This window comes from Falco cherrug, chromosome 8 (genome assembly GCF_023634085.1).
Source record: "Falco cherrug isolate bFalChe1 chromosome 8, bFalChe1.pri, whole genome shotgun sequence".
Taxonomy (NCBI): Eukaryota; Metazoa; Chordata; class Aves; order Falconiformes; family Falconidae; genus Falco; species Falco cherrug.
Genome location: NC_073704.1, coordinates 19,826,079 through 19,849,805, shown reverse-complemented (window position 1 = coordinate 19,849,805; position 23,727 = coordinate 19,826,079). Strand labels below are relative to the sequence as shown.

Below are 23,727 nucleotides of genomic sequence, written 5' to 3'. Positions count from 1 at the left end.
TAGCACATGCATGCCTGTGCACATATAAATGGGGTTTTTTGAGAGCAAGGTGGGATATTACCACATATATATCTTGCCCACAGGGAAAAGAAACACAATTTCTACTTCCCACCATCCAGTGCAAAATAACAAAACATCTCAGGCAATCAAGATGTATTATGAAATTACACCTTGTTAGTTAACAAGAAGTACAGTAAACTCAAGTCAAAAGAAAAAAAAAATAGTGTTTTATTAACTACCACACTGTTATAATACACTTTAAACGTACAATAAGGTAGCCTTTAAATTTGAGGTGGTTTTAAGAATAACAAATGAACAGATTTCCAAATGTTTGTAAATAGGTGAACTGCAGTAATTATTGTTGTACATTTTTTGAAAATGGTATAGCACTTACAGACTGGCTATATAACTTCATTTTGTACATTTTTCTATAATTGAAAATATAAACAGTAATTAAAAAATAAAAAGAAAATTCAGCATAATAAAAAACATATATGTTTATCAGTTAAATGTACTGGATACATACAATTTTTAAGGGAAGAAGCAAAAAAGGAAAGATGGCTGATATTTAAATGCAGATTGACTAACCAAAAACTAAACAACAAACAAATAAAAGCCTCATAAAACCCCTAGTTCACTATGACTATATCCATATGTTTGGGAGTACTGTCAATATGGAAGTGATTTTTCTGTTGTATTTGCATATGTTATATTTTACTGGTAATTTACACGATGGCTTTTAAGGCCCTGGCAGACAGATGTTTTTGGAAAAAGATCTGATAAAAATCACTGCTGAGACGCAATACACCTTATTTTTGGTCCTCCAATGTTCAAAAGAAGGGATATACTTCACTATAACATTTGCCTTACCACCCAAATGCCTCAACCTATACATACTTATTTTTTTTAACATTTTAAGCTTTTTAAACATTGGTTATATTGCCCACCTTGGTTATTGAAAGAATATTAACAAGACATCGTTTTGGCAAATTAAATCTTAAACATGGCTTTTCAATAGGATTTAAAAGGTGACTATCCCTAGAGTTCCATGTTAAAATGTAGTTTTCAAAATCTTACAAGAGTAATGCTTAAAATATTGTACATAGTTAACCTAATTAAAATAATTAGCTTCAAAATGACAAGTTGATGAGCTAAGTAAAGCCTACACTATGTAACATTTGCTTGGAAACTTGATTTGTCAGTTATGCATAATAAAAATTCCAGTCATCAAGAAAATTACAAAATTTCTTTTATCATAACATGATTTCTTTTCACCCATCAACTTCTTTTATCTTACAATAGATAAATACCAACATGTTCTCATTTTTTTACACTAAACCACACAGGATTGATGCATTTGGTTAGACTACCATTTCCATCATTAAATTCTTTTTTTTTTTAATATAACTTGGTAAAATTTCATCTCTTCTAGATTCCAAAAGTACCTACAAAACCCATGCAATTTTACCATTTTAATATACTATGGAATATCATACAAAGTAAGGCATTTCAGTGTCATGTATAACCAAGTTACTGTCAATCCAAAAATTTTTGCACATCAATAAAAAGATATCTAAGAACTTAGGAACAATATTCTTCTCACTACTGTATAAAAATAACCACAATTAATAGGTATCTTGTGTAATATTTACTCCATTGTCTCGTTTCCCGAAACTGTGACAAGCTGTAAAGGTATTTCAGTGTTGGTAAGAATATCCTGATTGCTGGTGCCAGATGTATTAACAGTTCCTATTCCTGAAACAGAACCTTGTTGAATATTTGCAAGGATAAGTGTTGTTCCTCCTGCAGTAATCAAAGTATCATCAGGTGTTGCTTCTACTGATGCCAGCACTGTACTGCTAGAGTGAATACCTTTTTTATTCTGATGTGTTTTAATGTGTTTGGCAAGGTGGTCACTTCTCATAAAGCGTTTTGAACATTCTGGACAGACAAATTTCTTCTCACCTGTCACAGAAGATAAGAAAAAAAGTTTTCAAGAAGGTTAAAAATACCACATGCACACAAAAAACTGGGATAACTTACTGCCTTTAAGAGGCAGAATTCTAACATCTATACTGAAGAAAAAAGCAATCCAACACGATAAACATGTGTGTTACATTTCTACACACTCCTATAAATCTATAAACTATACACTATATATAAATTTCTATACACTCCTATAAATCCTTTAAGAGAACTGATTTATTTTTCTGTGTCCCACAATGTTTGGGGAGATCTTTCAGGCAAGCTAAAGAATATTGCCATCTCATATCCTCAGGCTGCTAATTTTCACTGCAATTATTACCAATAAATAACTCTTAAGAGGAAAACAAAAGTTGCAAATGCTGGACAGGGAAGACTACATGAGCTCCTGCAGGACCACACTTGAGACTGACGGGCAAGATCATAGGGTAATTCACGTCTGAAGTCCCCCTGGAGGACTCTAGTCTGATGCCTCTCTAAGCAGGGTCAGCTATGAGGTCAGACCTAGTTCCTCAGGAATTTATCCAGTTTGGTCTTGAAAAACTTCAAGTATGGAGACCGCAGAAACTCTCTGGGAATCCTGTTCCAGTGTCTGGCTGTCCTCACAATGAAAAAAGTTTTTATTTGGATCTGTCTGAACCTCTCGTCTGTTGTCTCTCATCATCCGACCAATGCACCACCATGGAAAGTCTGGTTTTGTCTTCTCAATGGTGGTCTTGCAGGTACTAGAGGGTTGCTGTTAAGCTCCCTCCTGCCCTTAACTGTTCTCTTCGTGCAGCTTTTGAATAAGCTCAGTTCCTACAGCTTGTCCTCATACAGCTCCAGCTTCCTGATCATCTTGGTCACCCTTCAGTGAACTTATCCCTGTTGATCAATGTCTTTGTTATACTGGGGGCTGAAAAGTAGATGCAATATTCTAGATGCAGTCTAACCAGTGCTGAGAAGAAGGGGATAATCATTTCCCTCGAAACAGCGTCTCTGCTTCTGTTGATACCACCCTGGCCATATTTGCCTGCTGGCTTCTGCTCATGGTTCTGGACGTCTATCAAGACTCCCAGGTACTTTTCAGTAGAGCTGCTTCCTGACTCTCAGTGCTTAGTCTGTGTTGCTGCAAGGGTTCATACTCCATGCCAGGTGCAGTACTTAAGTGTTTATCCTTGCTGAATTTCATAAGGTTCCTGTCAGCCCGTTCCTTCAGCCTCAGTCCCTCTGAATAGCAGCCTTGCCCTCAAATGCACTGACTGGTTACCCCAGTTTGGTGCCACCTGCAAACCCAAGAAGAGTGCACTCTGTTGCCTCCTCCAGGTCAGTGATAAACATGTTAAAACAGGTCAAACAATAGATGCCTGCAATTCTCTACTTTTTATTACTACACAGGCAGACTAGGAGTCACTAGTAATACCCTCTGAGCTGGATCATTCAACTGGCCTCTTTTTTTTTTTTTAACCCATCTGGCTGTCCATCCAGACAGACTGTAACATCCCAGCCTGGGTTCAAGTATCCAACACATCTAACAAAGACACACCATTAGGTACAAAACAAGATATTTTTCACAGGCGTTGCAAAGACATTTTTCTAAGTAATGTAAATACTGATAAGCATATAAATTAATCTATTGTCACTGGGTTTTTCAAATAGTCTAATTTTAGAAGTTAAGCATCCTGTAGAATGTAATTAAGGGTTTAGTTTGTAAGAAGATAGGTAATATAGACAACAGATTTGAAACAAAACGCTCCTTGGAAAGGTGGAAGGTCTAGACTACTTTCTTTTCTTTGTATTACACAAAAGGAGAGACGTGAACCTGGACTCCCAAACAGGTGGTCTAACCATGAAACTAGAAGATGCAGAACAGTGCACCATCACATGCTCTTCCTTGATTTTGTGAATGACTTCTGATCTCTTGGCTATTTAGCCCCCTATTTTTCTTTTTTAAAATGAGAGAAAACTATTGAAGTTTTAAGCTGGAACAACAGTTCTAATCTGGTTCAAACAAATTAAATGCATTCCTGAATCGAAGTATTCTACTTAAGCTATATTAATTATTAGCTTAAATGTCAGTTCTGAATCAAAAAAGGTGGCTATTTTTCCTCCACTGACCTGCCAAAGAAACCAAAGTGTATTACACAGCTCTAAGTATCAGCCAATTTTAGAAAAGTCACACAACATTGAAATCAATCCAAGACCTGTTCTCCTCTTAAAAGTTATTTATTGAAGCCCTCTCTGTGACATGTCTTTAGTTAAATGCACCAGAATCAAAGACTGAAAACCTGTGTGTGTTCTTCGGTGTCGCTGAAGCTCATCACTGCGAGTGAACCTTTTGCCACAGAACATCCAAGTACAAACAAATGGACGCTCTCCAGAGTGCCAGCGGAGATGAGCTCTCAAATGTGAAGTTTTCCCATATACTTTGCCACATCCTGGTATGTGACAAATGTGTTGCTTCTTTTTTCCCAAGTTAGAGCCTCTGTTAAAAAAAAAAAAAAAAAAAAAAAAAAAAGAGAGAGAGAGAGAGAAAGTTTTTCCTTTTAATATATTCCTCCTAAATACGGGTCATACATATAAGTGGGGTTACATATACCAACAGATCTGCAAACAAACCTCAGCAGCTTCCCATTTTTGTTTCAAATACAATCAGAATCCAGTACACTCCATAAGAAGCTGGAACTAAATTGTATAATGCTATCCTGATTCTGCAACAACCTATAAATTCAACAGCATATGAAATTTAAAAGACAGAAGTGTACTCTTTAGCAAGCATACACATATATGAAGCTGGAAATAACAGTCATTACAGCAGCTTGTATTACTTTGATGCTGAAGTGCCCATATTTTAAATTTCTCCCAGTTCCAGTTTCCACCATACCAAAGACAGTTTTGGCAAAGAAAACCACAAATGACTACAACTGCCAAAACGGAAACTGGGGGTTTTGGCAACTAGGAAGAGAACAGATGGGAATTCTGGCATCTTGGGGAAACCTAAGAAAACATTTGGGGTTGGAGGACAAGAATACTAACCTGATATTTCCCCTAAAAGAGTGGCAATGAAACAACCGATTTTGCTGACATTTAAATTAATTCCTTGGTATTTCAGGGAATAAAAAAATCCATCAAAATGAACACATAGATCACAGATAGTATAATCCAGACTACTGAGCCTGATGCCTGTTTTAAGATGCTGCCTCACCAAAATGGCAGGTGCTGATTCAGGGGAAGCATCCAACAAAAAAAGCCTAACCTTTTTTTTTTTTTTTTTTTTTTCTTTTTCTTTTTTTTTTTTTTTTTTAAATAAAATCACCAGAGGTAAGAGCCTCTGAAGACCCAGAGAAAGAGACCAGTCTGGCCAGCACAGGGCATCATGATTGATTTTAGCCAATTTAAGTGTTTGCTGCTGCTGAAAGGGGCACCCCAGGGAACAGATCCGGCTGACAACGCAGCTGTATGAGTGGCAAATGCTGGTACAAGGGAGGAGATGGGAAAATGCAGCCAAGCATCAGGCCACCTTATTCATCAGCAATGTTAACTTAGAACAGCTTAAGTGGATTCTGAAATCACAGTCTTGGGCACTCCATCCTCCATGACTGATTATACAATTTCCAGTTGCCTCCCCAGGGCAATTATTTTCCTTAAATTGGGTGCTCAACTTCTGCTTAATTGTCCAGTTGCTGAAGGATTTGCCAAGCAGCTATTAAACCTAGATTCTCATTCCTGTGTTCAGAACAATTCTGGTTTACCTCTAACGAGTGTTCAGGGGAAAATGCACATATACTTTAAGGAGCTAGCCCTTGGAGCAAGCATTTCTAAACAGGCACAGAAATTAACTCGCTCTAAAAACTCAGAGCACCTAAAGGGAATTCCAACCTAAGTACATATGCACCTAAAACATTCTGGACAGTCCAGAAAAGGAAGGAGATAAAATTCAGTTAAGTCCTAAAAAATGTTTCTGAAAAGTCTCAATATAGAGTGATCTTCTTAGTGCTTCATTAGTCATTTTGTCTTGGAAGAAAAAACTATCACACACTCTAATTGGTTTGTCCTGACAATGGGGTTTTTACTTCAGAACAAATTCAACAGCAGTAGTAGAGTCCAGAAGTTTTTTGACCCTGCTGTGGCAGCAGTAGACTCATATGAGCCTATGGATATAGTGACAGAAGAGATCTTCTGTCTGATCCATCTAATTTTTTTGGTTTTATTGCCACCACTCAGTCCTTAGCCTCACAGAAAGTTCACCTGTTTTATCCAACTTGTTTATAAATTACATGCAAAAAATTCTCTGACATCTGACCTGACATCTAGAGCTCTCTCATCACAATTAATCTTGGCAAGAGTACTTCTGACTTAATTTTCCTTTTTCAAATGTCCCAAAAGAGTATTACTACTTTGGACCAAGACAAACATTGCCTTTTTTACATCTCCTACCTCAGCCAAAACATCCATTTTTGGTAACCTTTACTACACACATAAATTATCTAAACTGTCAGGTTCAGACTCTTCCATGGCCTTCCCTCAAGCCAAGATTAAAAGCAAAATTAACTGTAATGTCAGGCATTTAACATCATACTATACCACCTACACAAAAGCCCAATACTCTGCAAGTTTTTGAACATTCAGCCAATCTCAACAGCATTTAGCAAAATGCGTTTAGCTTGCCCCCTTCCTTCTCTAGTTTCTCAGCCTCTGCAGATGTCTTGGCCACCACAGAAAACTCACTGTACCTGTAACAGTTCCAGTAGCATTCATCTATCAGCACAAAGCACACAGCTCCCCAGATTCCAAGGAAGAAATTTTCTGTGTTCCTCCTTTTCCCTTACTGCAACCAGTTCCACAGTTCTCAGGCTCTGCTTTCACCTTCATCTAATGACTCAGTTGTAGACAGCTCTTCCTCAGGTCCTCTTGTTTGGTAGCTCAAGGCATCCAGCAATTGCAGTGCAAGGTAAAGGAACACCCATGGCTCTTCTCCGTTACACAGTCTTGGGAACTGAAAGAATTCTCCACAGGATCCCACTATCCTATGTCTTTAATTGCCTGTCCAACTCCATGTAACCCTAAGATGTGCTCAGCCTGTGCTTATTATAACAAAATGTATTTCTGTATTTGAGAATACATTTCTGTATATAGAGTATTTTTATGTATTTGGTATTTCATCCTCACATCTTCTCCAAACATATTATAGCCTTCCCCTCCACAATAACCAGCACAAATATTTTGTAACTTTGCATGATACAGTACATAGTTGTGACACAAGTGACATGAAATCACATAAAAATTCCCTTAGAATAATTTTAAGATTCTGAAGTCTATCACTTGAAGTTGCTTAATTGCACCTTTAGTCTAGACTGAAAGAAACCAAGGTTCAACTCTTGGTCAGCTTACTGTGCATAGGTGGTGTAGCACATAATTCTAAGCACCTCATCTAACTGGTGACAAAATTTCTTAACAGACTCCGAAGTTCAAAGTGAGATGAAAGTGAAGAGATTCACCGAATGAAATCCGCAAGACTTCTGTGAATGAGTAACTATGTGTATTTATTCTACACAGCTTCATATAGGCATCTGCATGTTTGCTTCATGTGTGCTCTAAACAGACTGGATGCGAGCCAAATTCTGTCTGGATGCTTTGCATCTGTGACACGCTGGCACCATGCCCTAACACATCATGCTGAGAGGCCTTTCTTGCTGCACTGGCCAATAACCATCATCACTGAGTAAAGGATATGACTCAGGCCTACTCCTTGACTGGAGTCTTCCAATTAATATTTAAGTATTTTCACAGTACATTTTAGCTTTATAAAGACTGGAAACCATGTTTCTCAGTAACCATGCAGAATGCAATGATTTAAGCAGGCGACACCATCTACTGAGAAACTGGACTTCCAGTCCAGCAGTACTTCCAGGGGGAACATCAAGTATTTCAAGGGCAAAACATACACTTATTAGTCACTTTAAGAACATGTATTTTAGAGTTAAGTACCTGAAATGGTACTCAGAAGCACTGTTCCTCTACAGATCCAGACAGTAGTAGTTACATCTCAATGTCATTTCAGATGTAACTGAGAGAAGGGTGAAACCTCCAGATATAACTGAGAGAAGGATGAACTTTCCACCTAACTTCAGACACCCTAGCCAGGAACCTAATACAGTCTGTTTGGGATCAGAGTCATCCTTTGAGGTCCACCTCTCTCCCCCACTCCCCTTCCCCACATACACACACTTGCTTATCCTCCATTTACTATATAAGCTTGAGGCTACAAAGTTTTAATTTACATATCTAATAAATCATCCTCTTCCTTTCCTACCTTCCTCCCTGCCAAGTAAGGTAAAGATAACAGTGGTTCATAGGACTGGTGCAAATAGAAATCCTTTAAAGACTGCGATGTAGTCTAATTCTGTATCTAGAGTCAAAAAACCCCAATAAAACCCAGCAAGAACACCTCATCCTCCTTTGCATCCAGAAAACAGAAAAGAAATGCCAAAACTAAGGCTACACAAAATATGAAATTATGAGGAAGCTTGCATATGTGAAACCATGAATTTACCTCTTCCTACCCCCTTCAGTGCATAGAAGGGATAGTATTCACTGAGTGAAATGTTACTCAGCTTTTTCATACTGATTTAATGTGCTTTTCTTGTCCTACTAGTTACATATTATTTAAGTACTCTCTTAAATACAGAATTATTCATTTCCCCAGGGTTTTTTTGTCCTCATCATGGGTACTCACAATACTCAGTGTCTAAGCGATGCACAAACATTACTGAATTTATCATCTTGCAACACTCCTGTGTAGTCAACTTGAACTAGTACAATCATTTCATACATCCAAATATAAGGTAGAAACAGATTAAGGCCAAAATTGTCAAACATCCACCAGCTTGAGGTGTGAAGTTCATCATAGCAGAAGCATTCTTTTCTTAGAGTACTGTAGATGTAAACGATTCAGCTCAATTGACTTGTTTACAGGAAAGAACTTGATACTTCTGCAGTGGAAAAGATGAGGTGAACAGACAAACACCTCTAAAACTTCAGAGCCTTGTTGCTGCAGTCCCATATCTTGCTCCCTAAATGCTTTCCAGTTTCTGCAGTAGGTGAAATAGATGCCAGTCATTACACAGCACCGATTCGAACCCTGTGCATCATCCACCCCATCCACTGAATGGCACTGGGGTTGTACGAAAAAAGTAGTATGCAGTCATGTAATTAGAAACCGAATGATAATGCATATACACAAGGGATTAAATTAAAGTTGCCCAGTGTATCTTAACTGCAGCATTTGACAACTTCCAAGTTTTTAATTTTGGAACCGTAACATCATTTTAAGAATTGTGAACGTTATCTGAAAAAATTTATAAAAGCAAATGTCCTATTATCTGAAACTCCGCAAGACATCGGCAGACTTGAAAGACAAATCAAAACTCAGATTTACAGCACTAAAGATAAACAAGTAACTGTAGCAGCTATGGAACATGACCAATGTGTATCAGAGGAGAAGAGAAGTATTCCTCCAAGTAGGCTTACTGCTTTTTGTTAAGGCTCTGAAGGAATTCTGCATTCTGGTGGGAAAGTTGCTCTAGCAACTGCAGGCACTTTCACACTCTTTCTGTTTCCCCACCATTGTCTCCCTCATTATCCTGTTTCTATTCCAGTTCTAATTCTTCTCACATCCTGACTTCCTGTCCTACTTTCCCTACTTACTCTGCACATTTGATGTGTCCAGTCCTTCCTCTACAGTGCATTTCAGATTCTCACCTATCTAAACTGTTCTAGCTCATTATCTGAACTGCTTTATAAATTCCCATATCTGAGTTTCCATCAGACCACACCCTTCTCCTGACTTGATCAAAACCACCTCTCAAGAAGTTTCTCTCTTGGGCTTTGACTTTAAGATCTGGTCTCCTCTTAGAAAGAGGAGGATTTTAAAGTAAAGATGTCTCTAAATTAAAGCCACTGTAGTTTGGAATAAAGCACAAGAAGATGGAATGTATGAAATCTCTGTGTTTCCTAAGAGTACAGCCACAGTGCAAATCACATTTTCAGTTTTCTCCCAGATTGAAGCAAATCTCAATCCAGGGTGTACTTTGGGCAGATCTTCACGGCAGAGCCAGGGTTCACCAAGAACTCAGAAACATCTGTGCCAGGTTTCAGTGAAATACACATAGGAATGAGGAAGATGATGGACCAAGATGCTGTATAATCTTAACTGAAGATATTATCACTAGCTTCATTTATGACGTAAATGTATGAGTTTTTGTCTTAACCACTTAACATGTACTTGGCATAGCTGCCTATGGTATTACCTCTCCACGTTTGCAAAGAAGATATCTAGAACATACAGCAAAATCCCACAAGAGACTTTACAGTAGACATGTTGAGTCTGTAGTATTAGCAGTCTTAGAGCCATAGCACACTGACAGGCTCTTTAAAGAGAATTTGGCAATTTACACTATAGCTCTCACATAAATAAAGACTTCCATTTTAGAAAAGCAGCTACTATCAAAATAGATAAATTTTAGTGTACTGGGAAGAAGCCCCTGCACAATTATACCAAACACAAACACACCTAAATATTTTCATTGTAAAAGGCAGCCTATCATCCCTATTTCCTCTCATATCCATAACAGAGATGTTTAAAATGTAGTGTTTTGTAATAGAATAAAATCTTTATAATAACAAAAAGCTGAAGAATACTTTCATGAGATGTAGAATAATAAAACATGGCTTCCTATGCAGCCCTGAAATTTTATAAGAATTGGGACTTAGTGTACCTCTTTGTTAGCTAAACCTCCTCTAACTTCAACTGAAAACAATCAACCAGTTCAAAATTCAGTATTTAGAGTTATGATACAAACCTTGGTTTTCTTAGGAAGCCAGCAAATAAGAAAACTAGGATAACTGTATTTTCGTAACACTGTAAAGCAATCAAATCGTGGAAAAAAATGCTCAATCAGTGAGGAAGTGCAGGAACACAGGATTTAATCACGTCCTCGACATATGATAGGAAGCCAATCACAAATGTGCATATTCTAAAATATTTCATTTTTGCATTATTTAGGGCAATGTTCTATCTCCCTCACTTGTATTAGGTGACATCTAACTCCAGATTTTTCCAATTAATCTCAATGAAGTAACTCCCAGAGGATGAAATAATCTGCCCGTCCATCTGCAAACCCAGAAGTAAAGGTGGCAGTCCTTTACTGCATAAGCTTTTTTGCATAAGCATCTAGTTTTCTCTCACTGCAGACAACTGCTGTTAACTAAGGCTCCTTTTTTCCGCAGTCGTTATTTGTTTTCATCATTTCACGCATTATAAGACACTGAACATTACATACCTTCCACCACCTTCTTTGCAGTTGGGACATGTACAAGCTACTCGTCGCAGCCTTTTTCCCTCTTGATGTGGTTGGTCCCCTTCCTCATCTACAACCTGTACTCTCAAATGCGTTAGATCATTGGTATTCAGTGTAGAATCACCACTGAGCTGCCACTCTTCTGGATCAGGCTCCTCTTCTTTAATCCTAATATCTGAGGAAAAGAACAAACACAGATCCATAAGTAGCCCATTAAATAGAGAGAAGGAAACCAGAATGATCAAATCTTTTTACTGTTGAGAGCACTATGTCAGTCAAAAGTCAACATCCTTTATTGCATACTGACGTTGCTTCTGTGCCCTTGTAACCTGTAACGTATTTAAAAAGTTTACGTTACTATACATTTCAAAGTTGAAGACAAGCTATAACAAAGTATTAAAGTTTAAGTCTGAACTTGTCTTGGTAGAGAATGCTGTCACCAGGAGAATACAGCTTGCTTGAAACTTGGGAAAAACTGAGGAACAAGAGGTTGGGCAGACATTGAAAAAGACGTAAGCGCACGTTTCAAATGATCCTGAGTAGCCATTTATGTTCCCAAGGGATTTCTCAATTAGTATGACATGTAGCAGAAACAGCCGTTCTCAATGGGTTCAGTACACAGTGATATATAAAGTACTATGAGAAATAAATTAAATAAAAGGTTTTGACCTAAGAAAGACCCAAATACCCACGGAAAACAAAAAAAAAAAAAAATCATGTCTTTGTTCCAATTTCTCCTTCCCACCTCAAATGTATGCCTTTTCCACTACACACAGAAGAAAACATTTAGGGAAGAATGTTACTCAGCATTAGAGAGAGGTAAGCACTGCATGAACCACTTTAACACTTTGATGAGCCAGTAGTCAAAATAGGTCTTTGCAGTTTCATGGATGCAAAAATGCCTCTTAAGTTACCATCCTAGGACAGACATTTGCAAGACGTGTACCCTCTCCCTACAGAGCACCCATTCTATCTAATCCAAGAACTAATTACAGCATCATAGCACACTGTGATTTAAACTATTTAAACAGCTATTTAAACAAATTTACATTTTAATAACATTTTTCCCCTCAGACACTATTCTGGATTCCCAAGGATCTGAAAGTCTGTAAGTCTGGATTTCAAAAAAAGACAAGTTTCTATTTATCATTTTAGAAAGCTTAACCCCAGCCCCTTCTTTGGTTCAGCAGAGTAGTTTACTTTGGGTTTTTTCAGTGAAAATTATTAGCCACTAACAGAAACTAATAAGCAAACCATCAACTTCTCATTTTTTTATTTTATTGAAGCTTTGAACTAAAAGCTGTGTCCCTTTCTGGATGTATTTAAGACACTGCTTTCTCTGCAGAACAAACTCAGTTATGTAGATTTTTACCCTTAACTCAAACACTGAAACCCTAACTGAGCACTGTGGTGACCCTAAATTCTTTCTGGGAGTTAATGCATCAGCCATCATCCATATAATGAAGACAAAGCTGCACAGATTGCATGATAAAATATAAGAAAAACTGTGCTGGATCAAATCATAAACAGCATCCTGTCCCAGCAGAGATCAGGAAAGAAATTAAGATAAAACATGCAAAGACTAATAGTTACCTGGTCTCCCTTCCAAATAATCTCCAGCATTCATCTACTGGATAACAAGGATGTAGTTACACACAAAATTTACTTGGTGCTAGTGAAGTCTCAGACCAGTCTTTCCCAACACCACAGTTTGTCTTCCTTTTACTTGCATGTGCGTAACCATTTGTGGGACTGTGCTGTAAACTACATCAATTTAAGTCAATTTAACTTAGGTTAAAATAATTCTCTAGGAAACCACTGCATTGGGAAGAGAATTCTAGGTCAGAAACAGGGAAGTCTAGAATATTTTTCTGGTTTGGCTGCAAAAGTGAACGCTAGAAATTTAGGTTTGTATCTCTATGACAGACTCTGAGCTATGGGAATCCAGGAGCTAACATACATGCTTTTGCTGACTCTTTGTGCATATGGTAACACCTAGCAGAACTGCTGTGGGAAGCTTGTCCAAAGTCACCTGCACACTGAGTTCACTGCCACCATAAGAAGCTCACAATTTCAGAGAGCAACATAAAAATATCTTTCATGTGAAACCTAGAAAACCTGTGGTGACTTCTAGTCTTCTGCATTAGCCACTATCTTTCCTATCATATTAAGTCATTTGCTGAAACTCACCTATGAAATAATTTTATTAACCATGATAATTTGTATATACATGTTTTATATAAAACTCATTTTACATAAGCAAATATTAAAACACTACACAGCATACAAAGAGTTTACAGAATTAATCTTTCAAACTGGATAATATTAAGTGTACTAATACATTCACTCATTCACTAATACATTCACAGTGACTTTAGAAAAAGGCAAAAGCCTGATTTACACAACAGGGCACGTAACAGGAATTTAAATACAGCAAAGTGGCAAGGCTGCCAGCACAAGCCAATTCAAGCCTCCAAGCAGTTCTTTAGGACTGGCTATGTTACACACCATACTCAAAATTCTTTTACCAATCACGTTCCACAAAATGTAATTGTATAAATTCTGATTTTATTTAAAATAAGGTTTAGAGTAATGTTAAAAAAAATAAAACACTGTAGTAAGATGCTAATTTCATTATGATCTTACTAACATTAGACAACAGCTTACAGTGAGTTTGTAAAGACAATAGCTGAATCCAGTCAGCACTGCATACACATACTTCAAAAGAGGTATCAACATGTCCTAGCAAAGATGAATGGATCAAATTAAAGTATGGATCTGTGCTCCCAAGACCCAACTCCACTACTGAAGTCAAACATTCCATGTAACATATGCTTTCTCCTGTTACACTGACACCCCAAAGTCACACTCTAATAACAGAGATACATCTAACAATAGAAACATGTCCGGAATATCTATTACTGCATGCCAGTATCCAGGACTTCCTACCTTCAACTCCTGCAATGTTTGTTCCACCTCACAAACTTTCATTGTGAGTTCCTTAAACTTTTTTCATCAGCATCTCTGTATTCCCAGTCCCTCCCAATCACCATCATTAATAGTTCTATAATGGTGAAGGCACAAATAAGCAAATTACTTGGACAAAAAAAAAAAAAAAGAGGGCCAGAAAAAATGCTAAGAGTTGAGGATACTGGAGAAAATAACAATTTGCATGGACATACAATAGTTTATAGTGTTATTTTAAAAAGTGCAAAACTGAAATGAAGTCAAAGTAGTACTGTCTGTGTTGTGCTTCCTGGTTATCTTGGTAAGGCATAAAGTGCAGCTATTACTTTAGGTATTCTTCAGAAGGACTATCCTCTACTTCAGGCACACAGAAAAGTACAATGCAAACTGGCAATTTACAGACAGGACTTGTTAATGCTTAATTACATAGATTATACTTTAAATAAAACAAAATCTAAAATATCAAAACCAAAGTGTTTATCTAGCCTTTCAGGGATGTAGTATAGCGGAGAGTGGATTGTGTGAAATCCCATAGTGAATCTGATTGTCTTAACAAGGTCCTCAGCAGCAATGACCCTGTTGCCCTCCAAGTTGGTTTTACATTAGTGCAAAAGATGAGAGAAAATTCCATCACTATTTTTGGAGGGAGGAGGGGGCACGACTGTAATTTAGACAACAATAAGAAAATGAAGGAACAGAAGAGGTAAACCATGGAGAAGAGAAAAAGATAAGTCTTCTCCAATGCAATGGAACTGGAGATTATGCAAATTCATGCAGATAGCAATGACTCCACTCTTCTCCCTTGGTGTTCCTCTGGGCATGCTCTGTTCTAATTCAGTCTCAACTGACAGAATACTAGGTTTCATACATACTCTGCAAAAAATTGGGCCTAAAAAAATTTTACATAATCCCTAAAATCATTACAAGCTGATGCAAACACTGGAAAATCTGAGGCAGTATTTGTTTTCTACCAACTAAACACAGGCTAAATGAAGGTTACGTTGTTTTTACTACTCTTTTATTTCCACACTTCCAAATTATATACACCCTTACTTCTTAATTAAGTTCAAGACAGTACTAGGTAAGTATGAAGGGGAAAATTCAGACTAAGATACTCTTTCAAACTACCTACAGATTCTGAAAACCATACACTCTCTTCAAGTTCTTGGTGTCTAGCGAGCTAGATTTGTTTTAGGTTTTGCATTCCTCTAAAGGATAGAAACTGGGATCTTGGTGTACAATTTTGTTCCAAAGGTAGTATTTCACAGTGACAGAAATCCCAGATCTGGCTACAATATGAAGCAAGTTTAAGTGTATTTGGCAAATAAAAACAACTAAAATAGTTGTTTAAAGCACTTCAGACAAGAATAACTAAACTGACAGGATGAAACTATACAGATGCAAATGCAGCTTAAACTATTTTTGAGTACTCTTCAACTATAATCTGGTGTGGAGAGAATTCCTGCTGCCCATTGATACAGCCAGGTCATTTACCTACTCCACCATGTATCAGACAAATGCATCAGTTAAGCTCTACATTCTACCTTTATTTGTTTCAACTAGGACTTTTAAGAAAACGCTGTTTTCTTCAACTATGACAAAAGTTATTAGTTTACCCAACAGCCATAGAAACAGGGATAAATTGAGAAGGAAGATGCAGTGCGAAAATGCTTCATTTGAGGACTACACCACTACCAATTTTTTTTATGTCTGCCTCTGCAGAATGTCACCTAAAGGCACTCACAGCATTACCTGTAACTGTCTCCAAACTGCAGGCTTCTAGTTTAGCGGCTTTTCCTAGATGTTGAAAGCTACCCTGCCTTTTTACTCAGCTAAGTTTTACAAGTTCCTGATCTGAAAAGCAGAAATATGGTCTTTCAACTGAAAACAGATTTGCAGCATTGCACATACTTGCACACCAGTTTCCTCACAGCATCACAAATTGACTGTCTATAGTTTCCACATCTTGTTATCAGCCATACCTATTAATTTATTTTTGCAAGTACATGCTTCCCTTCCCACCCCTCCCAAGAAAACAGATGTGAATTCCCATCTCCCTTCCATCTTCTCTTGTTAATTTTGCTTTCAGTTTTCTCTACAGTGCAACCCACATTTCCTCAGTATCTTGACTCATCTTGCCTTAGTCTCTGGATATGAGGAAGATGTCCAAATAAAGATGTTCACATTTCTTAAGACACTGTCCTTGTTCATTCCTATCTAACTAAACTTCCTCAACTAAACTATCTAAATTAAACTCTCCCTACTAGCTGGCCACCTGTGCAGGTCCAGCAGACAGGAAACTCAAAAAGGTTAACGATTTCCACTCTGATTTGCCCCCCAAAACGTGAATGTGAATTTAGGCATTTTTATTATGTCATAAAATACAAGGCAACAGAAGATACACTACAGAATGTCATCTTGGAATACCTGTGAACCTCAACTCAGAAGAAACACTGTAATCTAGTTTCAACAGCTCTAAATCAGACTTTAAGTTTCTGACGAAAACAGTTGTGTACAAGTCTAAGAGCAGGACCTCACAGTACTGAATATTTAAAGCAGAACAAGAAAAATGATTAAAAATAGAGCTATAGGTATTTTTTTCTTGCAAGAAATGCCACATACTCTATTTCTAAGATAAATCCTATGCGTTATTGTAAGCCAATTATTTAAAAATTTGAATCACTGAAGTACTTAAGGCAGTGCTACCACAACACATATTATGTACCAAAAAAGTTATTTACCCTACAGGAACTGCAGTTCTTTGAGATGTGTTGTCTGTGGATTCTCGAGGTTTTGTATTCTCATGGACAGTAATGCCACAGCATGCCCTTAGATTTTCCTTTTTTCTACTACAGCTGAAAATATAAGAGGGGACAACTAGAAAGGGAGAAGAAGATGGATCACGATCAATACAGAAGAAGCCAGGAACTGCAGAAATAAGTAAGGAAAGCCAGAGGACACAGAATTCTGTGACCAGCAGGGTTAAGTATTCCTACATAAAAGAGTATTAGACTGCTACTAGGGTCAAACAACAGAATTGTCAGCAGTAATTCAGGAAGGCAGAACTGTTAAACAAGTATTTCTGCTCTGTTTATTTAGGTAAAAGCCAAATAATGGTCCTATCACTAGATGAGAATGAAAAGCTTCCCACTGTCAGTAAGTCAGGAAGATGTAAAAACAGCTACTGAAATAAACACTTAATAAATCAACAGATTAGGGTAATTTCCATTCAGTAATTTTAAGAGAAGGCTGAAGAGCTCTCTGCAGTTTTAATGCTGCAAGCCTTTGACCATGTGAATGCTCAGTGAAAACTAGCACTGTGATAATACTGAAAAAGCGTAAACAAAGACTCAAACAAGTAGGGAAAGAATTAAAGCCACTCAAAATGGGATTATGGGAACAATTAGATTCAAAAGTATTTTTTTTTAATCAAATACAACATCATTGTTGATATAATATACTTGAAAGTTCTGCACAGCAAGTGACTTCTTAGGATACAGTAAAACATTTTGATTAAGAAAAGTGAAGTACAAACATACGCGGAATACATGGATTAAGAACTAGCACGAAGTTTGAATGCAGATTGAGAACCATCATTTCTGCCTGATAAATAATGAGGACATGTCACTGATACCTATTTTTCCCCCTTTTGTCCTTAAAATTTACTACCTTCTGAAAAAAACGTCTTCTACAAGCCGTGAAAGACAACCCATCTACAACCTAGCCTTATCTTCAAGAGGGCAATCACAGCTAGGATCCTGGTGAGCATTCCTGGCATTATGAAAAGACTGCCCTGTCCTTCGTAGAAACTTCAGATACTTTTTATGAGCGAGATACACTGAGAAGTTAGCTTGAGAGATCAGAACCAAAGTACCTGATCCTGCCAGGAGGTTCAAAAGGCAAAAAAACTGCACAGAACCTGAAACAATGGACCTAAAGTGCTGAGACTGCAGAAAGACAGAAGATGAGTTTCCAGCCTTCTTTTTAAGTTGAAGCTGTACTGGAAATAAAATCCCTTGATTCTTTCACTTCATGGATACTTGCCATACATCCCCACAGGTGTGAGAGTCTTCCTTTTGCTTCAGGAGTATCTTGTAAGAAGGGTATTTGAAAAATTGAAAAAGGAATGAGTACCTGAAACTGGATAATGTATTCTTTTGTGAACATACCGAGGATATCTGAGCCCAAGATAACTCAGGTTAACCTCCTTAACCTTGAGAATCTAAGTTGCATCACCAGACACTAACCATATCTGACAGAATATTCACTGAAGAATGACATACATACAACAAAGTTTCTGCTCACCACCATGGGCTGTAAGAAAATGAGCTGTTTCTAAACACAGAGCAGAAAAGCACATGAAGTACAGACACAGAGGGAGGATGCAACAGCTCAACCTTGTCAAGAATTTGAAGAAAAAAATGCAATTCTATTCCACAGCAGTAGATACTGCATTAAAAAAAAAAACCAACCAGAGTAGGTAACTAAAGTTATGCAAACTTTTTTACACTTGAAGTAAAACAGTTTACTATATACTGTTCTAAGCAAGATTGCAAAATGCATACAAGCATGATCGTCTAATTCTTCCACAATTTAACTTCCTTTGAAAATTATGAGAAGAGAAGGAATGCAATTTAAGCATGAGCAAACTGTTTACACAAGATTAGTACATAAATAGCTCTAATCTCTGCATTCACTTAAAATTTGCCAGTTTCCAACTTAACTTTTTGTATCAAAAATAAAACACTGGGGAAGTTTTTAACTATTATTACTTTACAACATGCAAACTAAACCTCAGGTGTAAATGGGACAGTGCAAGACAGATGTTCTCAAATGAAAATATTTACTTAACATCATTGCTTCAGTTTACTTCATGCATTTCCTAAGACTTTATTTAATGATCAGATTCAATTTCATAATACCATGCCCTTCTCTCAAAAGCTTGGTATAAAGAATGCCTTAGAAGGGAGAGCTGCATACCTGAAATTAAAATCAATAAGATTAAAAACTGGAACTCAGAAAGAAAGAGAAAAAACTAAGTTGTCTAATACTGAAAACCAGCCAAAACTTTTATAAAGTTCTAGATGGCAGAAGAAAGCTATGCTTTAAGTAGCATTCTGCACTACTTTCCCAGAAGCATTAAAACATTGAAAAAACCAGCCCTGCAAGTAGAACTGTAAATGTTCCATTTTTAATTTTGTTTGTTTGGGGGTTTAGACTTTTACCTAACAGATGTCAGGCCAAAGCCCCACAAGATGCCAGCAGATGAAAGACAAGCTGTCACTTGAGCAACTATTTACCTTGAAAATTGTCAGCCAATTTTTTGGCCAAATTTAGAATAGCTGAATTACTTCAGCATGACAAAGACTTCAGGTTATGGCAGGAATGGTATGAAGTCCCCACCACAACCAACCACTCCCACTGTCCATAAGCTGGTATAAGTTGATCAGCAGGCGTGATTGTAAACTTCAGTGGTAGCAGGCCCATGAGTCCATTAAGTAGCTGTGAATACTCCTGCAGAGGAGGAGCTGGGAATAAAGATTTAGGAATTAATCCTCGATTTTGCAGTGGCACATCGCGTCAACTCTTGAAAGGAATCCCTTTGACTTTATTCCAACTGCAGACCAACCTGTAAAAGTGTTTGTAGGGTTTTTTATTTTTAAGTAAATGAATCTTCCAGCTGAGTGTTTCCAGGTTGATAAGCAGCAAAGCCCCTTCTTGAGCCAATGCTACCTTCTTTCAGTTCACTCGCTAGTTTCTTCAGATGCTACTGGAATAGCCAAAAGTAGTATTAAAAAAAAATAATAATGTATCCGGCATCTTATAAAAAGTTAAGCAACCTAGATAAGACCTGGTAAAATTGCCTTTTTTTCAAGAAATAATCAATCCAAAATTATGATTCAGTACAGTAATAAATTAGCTGAGACACTATTACAATTAGGTTTTGATTAACACTGTTAAGTCTCTTTTGTCTGGACAATGAGTTTAGGGGAAAAAAATAATCCAGTAACTTAATAGTTCTTTCAAATTGACAAAACTTACAGAATCCACCTGAAAACCAAGTCAATACATTTCAGTACCCTGTATTTCTCCAAAAGGAATGCTATTTTACATGAAATGTTTGAAGAAGAAATCTATAAACTTGCTAATAAAATTAAATACCTTTCTTGAACAGTTAAGCTGCTAAAAAGTGATGTGAGCCATGTGTGTAATGGCTCTTTTTGTAACACACACAATGCAGTATTTTATTACAAAATGCCAACAAGAGGAGTAGATTACTAGAGAGCTTTCTCAGGTTTAATTTCCTCTCAAGAACAGATGACTGAAGCCAGAACACAGGTGAGAAAGATACTTCTTTGCCCATGTTTAACACCTAGATACTATTTGATCTAGCTTTTCGTTTTGAAAAACAATGCTGAAGAAAGTTTTGGCTATGACTAACCAATACCCTTCCCTGCACCACAAGACAACACTAAGCACAATGAGGAATATGAAGTCTAATAAACATTCTATGGTAAGCTCAGCCAATGCTTTTCAGAACAAACTCAGTGCAGTGGAAGTCTGCGTATGTCCACCTCGTAAAGCGGACAATTTGGTAGAAGCACAATTACTGGACATTTTTCAAAGAAAACTGTACAGTTACTGGACAAAGCTATTAGCTTTGTATTAGGGTTATGATGACTTTCCATTATGTAAACAAAATGTAGGACCTAGGTAAAGAAATTTTTTCCTCTCACATACTCACAAGAACAGTAAAGATATCCTCTGCTGCTTACTTCAGAAGTGAGGTTTGGAAGAACACCTCTCACACAATGGGCTGTAGCTACCAAAATCTAAAACCTAACACACAGTCGTCACAGCTACACAGCTAACACAGCAATCTATGTATTTGGACCCATCTCTGACCCAAGACTAGGAATATGTTATTTTTATTTTTGCCTCAGGTAGAAAAGTTTTGCTAAATGAAAACAGGAAATACAACCCAACTGTATTTGTTATGAAGTGCATTATCTGGGTTGGGGCGAGAAAATACAGGGAAACCCTTCTTACCTTGCCTACCTCTCAGCCTTTAGCTTTTAACTTCTCTCATTCTGCTGTCCCTTCCGCATACCTTCCTCTTTCAGTTTAAGACTAAACTGTTTTTCCTCATTTGCAGATCAGAAGAGCAATGTACCTTTGACTGCAAAAGATTTTCCTATAATTTCATTATCTGCTTCCAACTGCATAATTATTGTTCAACCTGAAGAAAGGGTGCCATACCATATTGTAAGGGGTTATAAATAAAAAGGGGAGGAACATCACTGAAAAAGATTCTTTCAGACAACTTCTATATAGACAAAATAGGAGATGCATATGGAAAAGACACCAAAGGTCAATCAAGAAAATTCAGTCTGATTCTGTTAGTTAGAAGCAGTTTCACATTGATCATTACTTTGGAAAAGTGAGGTTTTTTGTAACATAAAGGAGGGACCAATTAAATTCTCCCCAAATCTAGGGGATGGCAGTTTTAATACCTTCCAGTCCATTTACTACTCCTAGACAAGTAGGAAAAATGTCACTATAAATCTCCACCCTATCTTTAATACAACCAGGTGTTTATAGCTATTCATTTCAGGCAATAGTTTCTGATATTAATCTACTGCTTCTGCCTATTTAATCACACTTCATATATTCCATTTACTCTCTTCCCTTCCCATGTGAAACTCCTCACAGGAAAATACAGTTAAGGAATGCCTGATGGAACTCCCTTGCATTTTATTATGAACCACCATTAAAATACTCTCAAGGACCATCAGACAAACTAATACACACAACAAGCTCAACTTCTTTTTCATGCATCTTATCTTTTGGTTCTTCTCTCCTTTTCCCTTCCTTCTTTCTTCTTAAGTTTCTGCTATGCTACTCCACAAGCAATAAAATCAGTTACATGATCCTACACCAAATATAAATCTCAGAAATAAGAAACTCTCAATCTCTTATTTCACATTAGCCGCAGAGCCCTTTTTCCAAGAGTTAGATTCTGTATCTGAGTTTAGCTGTATTATCATGTACAATACATGCTTTTTGTTACTGATGTCTATGCCTACCTAATGATGTCCTCACGGGTAACAACACGTGATGGAAACAAACCCAGATGTTCTGTGGTCACTGCAAATAAAAAATTTAAAAATCCAGACTACTCAGCAGAGCAAATGCTGTGAGCAGCAACTCATCTGTTTGGTGCGCATGTTGCCTACAAGCCAATGAAGAACAGGCTTATCTAGATCTAGGTCTGGGTAACTTTGCCTTGGTAAGTCCTAATACAGAAGTAACTTTCAAAACAAGATTAACTAAAAAAACATCCCAGATTATTTTAAATTCAAAAGGGAAAGCAAGCTTCCTGACATAGAATATACCAGTATCAATATCTATGTAAGTATCATAATCAGTAGGCTTTTGAAACAAACCCAATTCAGCAGCTCCTCTAGGCATTTTCACTTAACATTGCATTCCTCTTACATGCTTAAATAGGCACACAATACAAAACATTTATGTTTTACTTAAACATTTATGCTTCAGTATCTTAATGAACCAGAACCTTGGATCACATGATTATAGTAAAGCAGTCAGTCCCAAGCTAATTTTTTCAACAGATCCTTCCCAAATCACCTCTACCGCTCACTCAGCCTCTTCTAACTAGCCTGGGCACAACCCAACAATGATGAGATTAAATGGCTTCTGGTACAGCAAAACGTCCTGAACCTCAATCACCCCTTACTCTTTCTTTTAGGTAGCTACGCCCTGAAATTTAGAATGCATTGTATCAAATTTACCAAAAATAAACAGGCACATTTATTTTTTCTTACACTAAGAAACACCTACTTTAAGAAAACTGCCTTTCTTCTCTGCTTACAGAGATAAAACACACTGTGAAGTTTATCATTAACAGCAGTACATTCTGAAACGCAATGTAATTAAGTAGTACTGGAAATTCACATATGTTCTTAAGCACAGCCTCCATTTTGATATTTACATGCTCGTTTCACTTATGCATTTTGTACATTGTAGTTACACTGATATTAATTCAGTCGGAAACAAATTTAACAAAACAGCAGATGAATACCACCTCAGGGGGCCTGAACATCTTCAGAGGGAAAAAAATGGTATCAACAGAAATATTTGTATTTTCCATGAAAACTTCATCTATTCAGAACTGGGAACAATGAGGTAATGCTAATGATACTGCTGCCTTAGAAGACTGGTAGTTGATAGATTTCCCCCTTCTCTATTTAGTATGCAGATCTTCTGCATGGTAAGACTTATAAGTGCTGATAAACCCTGTACTAGAAGTGCTGTTAACTAATATGACCAGTTGGGAGTTACAGGAGCTTACACTAAAAGAAGTGAGGTGGGACTATGTTTTACCATTACAGTGGTTTCTAATGCAATAGTAGTTCAA

The 23,727-nt window shown here is 37.1% G+C and overlaps 1 protein-coding gene across 4 annotated transcripts in view; it reads right to left on the bottom strand.

Moving 5' to 3' along the window:
* Positions 1-204: 204 nt before the first annotated feature.
* Positions 205-23,727, bottom strand: part of SP3 (Sp3 transcription factor) — a 37,012-nt gene continuing 13,489 nt past the window's right edge. For all 4 annotated transcript variants that reach the window (XM_055719428.1, XM_055719429.1, XM_014282990.3 and 1 more), the window contains 3 exons: positions 11,304-11,496; positions 4,251-4,447; positions 205-1,965 (listed from right to left, as the gene is read on the bottom strand). In XM_055719428.1, the coding sequence (XP_055575403.1) occupies positions 1,649-1,965; positions 4,251-4,447; positions 11,304-11,496 (707 nt within the window). In that variant the 3' untranslated portion in view covers positions 205-1,648. The remainder of the gene's footprint in view (positions 1,966-4,250; positions 4,448-11,303; positions 11,497-23,727) is intronic.